General features: G+C 35.2%; 1 protein-coding gene across 1 annotated transcript; it reads left to right on the top strand.

Annotated features, from left to right (window-relative positions):
- Positions 1-3,759: 3,759 nt before the first annotated feature.
- Positions 3,760-5,758, top strand: LOC115965448 (dof zinc finger protein DOF5.6). The gene is made up of 2 exons (XM_031084677.1): positions 3,760-4,078; positions 4,834-5,758. The coding sequence occupies exons 1-2, from the start codon at positions 4,028-4,030 to the stop codon at positions 5,734-5,736; spliced, it is 954 nt and encodes a 317-aa protein (XP_030940537.1). The 5' UTR covers positions 3,760-4,027; the 3' UTR covers positions 5,737-5,758.
- Positions 5,759-6,157: the final 399 nt, after the last annotated feature.

Raw genomic sequence — 6,157 nt, 5'->3', positions numbered from 1 at the left:
TCATTGAGTGCATCATTGCCATACATGTGGATGGTGGCCTTAAAGCGTTGGGATCAATAGGCCTATGGTGGGACCAATTCATTGGCCTAGAACTTAATCAGATTGACTGCACCAATTACGAGACCCTGTTGGTTTGACCATCATCATGACAAAGAGCACACCAGAATCTGATGATCAGAGAGGATGCTGATCAATTTTGAAACCATTGATTCTGTGTCTAAAAGCCACAGGCCTAACTATTTTAAATTCAAACTGACACACATTGCTGCAAATGTTATTATTCAATGGTGTTTTTGGATCACCTTTTCTTTGTTACCACAATGGTTTCGATCTATTTGCAATGGTCCTCACCTCATTTTTGAGTTTACCTTTGAGCCACATGACAAGGTATAAATGTAGTTGTATGGTATATGTGTAATGAGTAATGACCTATCCTATACTTGAAAAAAAAAAACAAAGCATAAAGGATTTAGAGTTGAAAGAGAGAGAAAAAAAAAGGCTTTTGAATTGATGTGTTAATCGGCCTTTACAAAACTTTCATTTGAGTTAGGAAAAACATTAAAGGAGAAAAGAAAAAAAAAAAGTAAAAGCAAAATGTACATAAAGATATATCATAGATTATAGGTTGATTGAGGTAGCTTGAAACTCAAGATTTCCCTGATTTGTTATTAACTTAATCGATCAAAGTGAAGATACTTCCAAAGTGATCTTATTGTTTCACGAGGAATCTACATTTGTTGAATAATATATACAACAAACCAGTATTGCATGGCATGCATGTGCTATGTTTTGGAAATGGTGTCAAAATATATGGTGAACTTGTAATGCGCCCTTCCTCACTCCCCTTTTTGCCATGATGTTGAAATAGATTAGAAACCGGCTAAAACATCTCCCACATATTATTGCATGAAGGTTTTCACTTAGTTTTGTCAATACTTTTTCCCGAGAATAATGCTTGAAACACAACTTATTATACAACTTTTTGTTAAAACTTCTCACATGATGAATTATGAATGATGAAAGTGTGGACCCACATGAATTTACTATTTTTTCTCTAATATTTATAACTCGTCATATGACAAATTATAGCAAAAGTTGTGTAATAAATTGTGATTTTAGCATTTTTTTTCACCTCATAGTTTCTGTGAGAGACTTTTTAAGTAAGGAAGAATGATATTAGAATATTACAAATTTTGCAACATATTATTTACAAATTAATACATCAACTTTTAAAGACAAAAAAAAAAAGTTATTTATTATGTTATTGATGTTGTATTATGACAAATTGTTAAATATTTTATAATGAATTTGGTAATGATTTTACTATTTTCTTTTAAACAAAACTATCATGATTTTGTGCAAGACCCTATAACTACAAATGTAATGATGCATTGGCAATCTCTCTTGTGAGACAGATTAAGAAGCTAATTAAGACCCAATAAAACCCACTAATAGATCTAGAAAACATAGAAAACATTTGTGTTTTGATAGCCAAACATTGTAGGTGGTCCTTCATGCATTTCATGCCAAACATCTTAGGATGACAAAGGTTTGAGATCATAATAATAATAACATCCTCATGATTGACATGCATGATTGTTAATACTTTGTCATAACTAGCTAGGAAGAGATCAAAAAAGAAAAGAAAAATCGAATGCATGATTCACTACTCACAAAAAGGAACCAGTGAGGACTTAAGGTGTGTGTACGGTGGAACGTGGACACTGGGCTCACTTTATTCACCTGACAATGTGTACTTTGGGCCCTGTTGACTGGAGTGTGTTCTTCACGCTATATCTTCTTCATTTTCTTCTGAGCGCATAAAGTGTCATTGTGAACCATCATGTTTATTCCTTGTGAGAGACCTTCGAATCTTCATTTTAAGATCATATATTGTACCAACCCCGCCTAACAGGAAGAGAACTTTCATTTGAAAAACTTTGTATATCCTATAAGTTTTTGATTAAAATCTCAAAAAGATTATATTTTTTTGAAAAAAATAAAAATAAAAGTGTAACTACAGGCTAGAAATTGAAATTCTTATTCTCAAAGTTGATCGATTTGGTTAATTATTTTCTCTTTTGTGTTACTTTCGGCATCTATCTTGGGGAAGTCTGATTTGAATGCAAAGTTTGAATCTTCTGTAAAATAGTGTTTACTTAAATCCAAGTTCTAAGTATTTGAAATAGACTAATTGTTAAATCTTCAGTTAAAATGGTTGGAAGTAAAGCACATTGTAATCTGTAAGTAAGACATGAACATATATGTCACATTCCAAGTCATTTTACCCTAATTCATGTAAGAAGCACATTTCCATATAAAATTAAACGTTGAAGACAAATTTAATGTATGTGTATGTGATACCAATATAATAAACATATTATGTGTTTGGATGAGATTGTTTTTATTTGTTTGTTTTGCTTTAAAAATTAGGTTGGATAAAACTGAACCATACATAGAAGAACGAGCATAAAAAAAAAAAAAATTGCACTCAAATGGTGAGTTTTTTAGAAAGCTAAGCAAACAGACTAGTAAGAAACGGGGATGAGATATAAAACTTTTCAAAAACGTCACTAGACTTATTGTTAATGACATGACCAAGATTACATAGGAAAAAGTATCCTAGCAACAATTATACTTAAACCATTTATGTAACAAGTTAACAAAACTTATCATTTTGTTTTATATTACTTTTTCTTTGTTATAATTAAATCGACCAACCTCTCAAATGATATTTACTTGTTAGTTTGTTAAATTAATGACTTCGTATTATTGTTATAAGAGATCTGAAAGAATGTTGAGAAATGGAACAGCCTATATACTCAACAATGGCTGGACTAGTCCTGAGTACTAAGTGAGAAGTAAGAACCGTATGAGTTTTGAACTAAACTAGTGAGCAGTTTGCCTACTAACACATCCAATTTAACAATATGGCTAAATGTTAACTTGTGATTAAACAACATCGCTTATAGATAGAACTACCACTTATACTATTTGTATAAACCAATCATAATTTAACAATTATGGTTTGTTTAGATTGAGAGGAAAGGAAGGAGAATAGAGTTGTATAGTGTAAAATTAGCTTAAAATTGATCTATTTTTAATCAATTTTATTCTACTTTCTTCTACTCTCCCTTCCTTCTCATTCAATTCAAACAAGCTCTTAACTATGTCGTGAATACGGGCGCATATTAGGCCGTGTTACTCTTCCAAACCCATTTGAACGGCAATAAGCATGAGGCACCTGAGACGCCGTGTGTCATGTGTGGTTAGTAAAACTAGAATATATCCTTTGCTTGCGAGAAGAGAGAGCTTAGTGGGGTCCACTCAAATTTGGGCCCCCAAGTGGAGTGCTCTTTCGGTATGCTCTTGCTGCTGCTCACACTCTCTCTGCTAGCTAGCCCTTAGCGCTCTTTATCGGGGTCCCAAATATTCTCTCTCTCTGTCTCTCTCTCTCTCTCTCTAACAGTGTCACATCAAACAAAGACTTACAATGTGACGACCACGCCGATATCTCTGACGTACACTCCTATCCCCATCAACGGTTCTCCCTTTTCCCAACCCCACCAACATCATGAATATGCATCACATCATAGCCGTCCATTTAGTGAGTTTAGTCAAGCTGAGGTAATGCTGTGGGGCCAGTGTCTTTAGAGACAGTGGACAGACTGTGGGACCATGTTGTGTTCCCACCGACGCTGTATACATTGTAGCTGTAGAGTAGAGTTGCTCTCTACACTACCTTTTTCTTCCTTCTTATTCACAGCCCAACCCCAACTCCCAAACACACACAACACTAACAGTTTCCTCACTCACTCTTAGCTCAGCTCTCTTTCTCTGTCTCTCTTAGTTTACAATATCACTCTCCTTCTCCAACACACAAACACTGAGATAGATAAGAAAATAGAAGTGAAAGAGTGCTATATATGGAGTGTTTCTAAAAGCTAACTAGGGGTTGAAGCTAGCTAGACCTGTGTTTTTGTTTTTTTTGGCACTTTTTCTTATCTTTGGCAATTGGGTTTTGTTAATGGGTCTTACTTCTTTGCAAGTTTGCATGGATTCTTCTGACTGGTTACAGGTATATATGCCATGCTTTTGAAACTGCAGTTTATATATATACTTATATCCATTATGCATGGCAGATCAAAAATCATCTTCTGGGCCATGATTAAATTAGTATAAATTGTTATTTATCAATTGGGTTAAAACTGCCTATCAATTATCTCTTCCAGACTTTACAAAAAGTGAAGATTTTGTACACTGAGCACACTTTTGTATAGAGTATTTAGTAATCAATGCCACTCAGAACAACAAATTCAATTCAATTTTAAGCCTGAAGGAGCATTTAGTTTCATCTTAATCATATTGCAATGATGCCAGTTAGGTTGACAGATTGTATTACTCCTATGTATGAAGCAGAAAATTTGGAGAGGAAATGGAGTTCTTTTGATTGTAGATCGATTAGAACAGCAATGCATGCTTATAAGTTGCAATTCTAGGAATTAAAGTTCAAGTTTTTAACTTCATATGTCAATGTTTTCAACCATGTACCACATTAGAGATACAAACAAACAATTTGATGAATTCATGTTAAAAGCTGTGGATGAAAATTTTGCCATATCACTGCTCACTCACTCCTCGGGTTAGGTGTAGTACTTTACAATATAATATTTCTATATAGGTTAAGCATTCAGACACTCTGATTGATATCTGAAAGGACAAAGAATGTCTAGTACTTTGCATTATTGTGATGACGCGTAAAACGCGTATATGTTTCTGACACAATTCCATAATTTATTTCAATCACTTATCTCCTTTTGATATGTATGTCAGGGCACAATTAACGATGAATCTGGAATGGATTCTTCTTCACCCTCTGGGGACATGCTAACATGTTCAAGGCCCTTGATAGAGAGGCGGCTGAGGCCACCGCATGACCAAGCTCTCAAGTGTCCAAGGTGTGACTCAACGCACACCAAGTTTTGCTACTACAACAACTACAGCCTCTCTCAGCCAAGGTACTTTTGCAAGACCTGTAGAAGGTATTGGACCAAAGGTGGCACCCTCAGGAACATTCCTGTGGGTGGTGGGTGTAGAAAGAACAAGAAGGTTTCATCTAAAAAACCCAATGACCAACCCAACCAAAACCACCTTGGATCATCATCATCATCTCACAACCCTACTGATCTTCAGCTTTCATTTCCAGAGGTGCAATATTCACAGTTTAGTAATATACTTGGCACACATGGGGCACTTGGTAACCCTACTTTCATGGAGGCTAAGTATAATAATAATGGAATGCTTGAGAATTCCATTAGGCCTATTGATTTTATGGAGAATAAGTTGGAAGCTATAGTTGGGAATTCTAGGAACTATGATTTCATGGGGAATGGTGATCACTTAGGTATGGTTGGTGGGCTTGGTGATCATCTTAGTGGTCATAGTTTGGCACCACAATTTGGTCTGTGCTCTCCATTTGGGATGTCCAATATTGATGGGAATAGTGGGACTTTCATGGACACATGCCAGAGGTTAATGCTACCATATGATCATGCAAATGATCAGGACCATAATGCAATGGATGTGAAGCCAAACACTAAGCTCTTGTCCCTTGATTGGCAAGACCAAGGTTGTTCTGATGCTGGAAAGGACTCGTTTGCTTATATCAACGGTCTAGGATCTTGGTCTGGCATGATGAATGGTTATGGACCATCCACGACTAATCCATTAGTTTAAGCTAGTTAATCTTGAGTACCTATCCACAAAGTCAAAGGTTTATCATCATGGGTTGGTGTGATAAATGACTTAATCACTCGCATAAATTAATCTTAGATTGTCCAACTATCTCTGTATCTATATGCCTTTGATGGAAAGGTTGTTTTTTGTGTTTCTCTTTCTATGAAGGTGGTCTTATTACAATCTCAGTGTGAATGAGAAGCATTATGGTCCAAAAACGACTGCCCTCAGCGCCTTACTATTGGTTTTTTGTAATTTAATATTTGATCTCTTCGTTCTAATTTGTTGTCTTGTGTGTAAGACATTCAAAGCTCTAGGATTTTGTTGTAATCTCGAGGAAGATATAGTAGTGCTTTTCCGGTTTTAAAAAAAAAGCCTCATAGTAGTGTTTAGTCTATCAGATCTTTATATATATATATAT

Source organism: Quercus lobata, chromosome 10 (assembly GCF_001633185.2).
Source record: "Quercus lobata isolate SW786 chromosome 10, ValleyOak3.0 Primary Assembly, whole genome shotgun sequence".
NCBI lineage: Eukaryota > Viridiplantae > Streptophyta > Magnoliopsida > Fagales > Fagaceae > Quercus > Quercus lobata.
The sequence above is the reverse complement of the archived record's forward strand: the minus strand, read 5'-3'. Positions and strand labels throughout refer to the sequence as shown.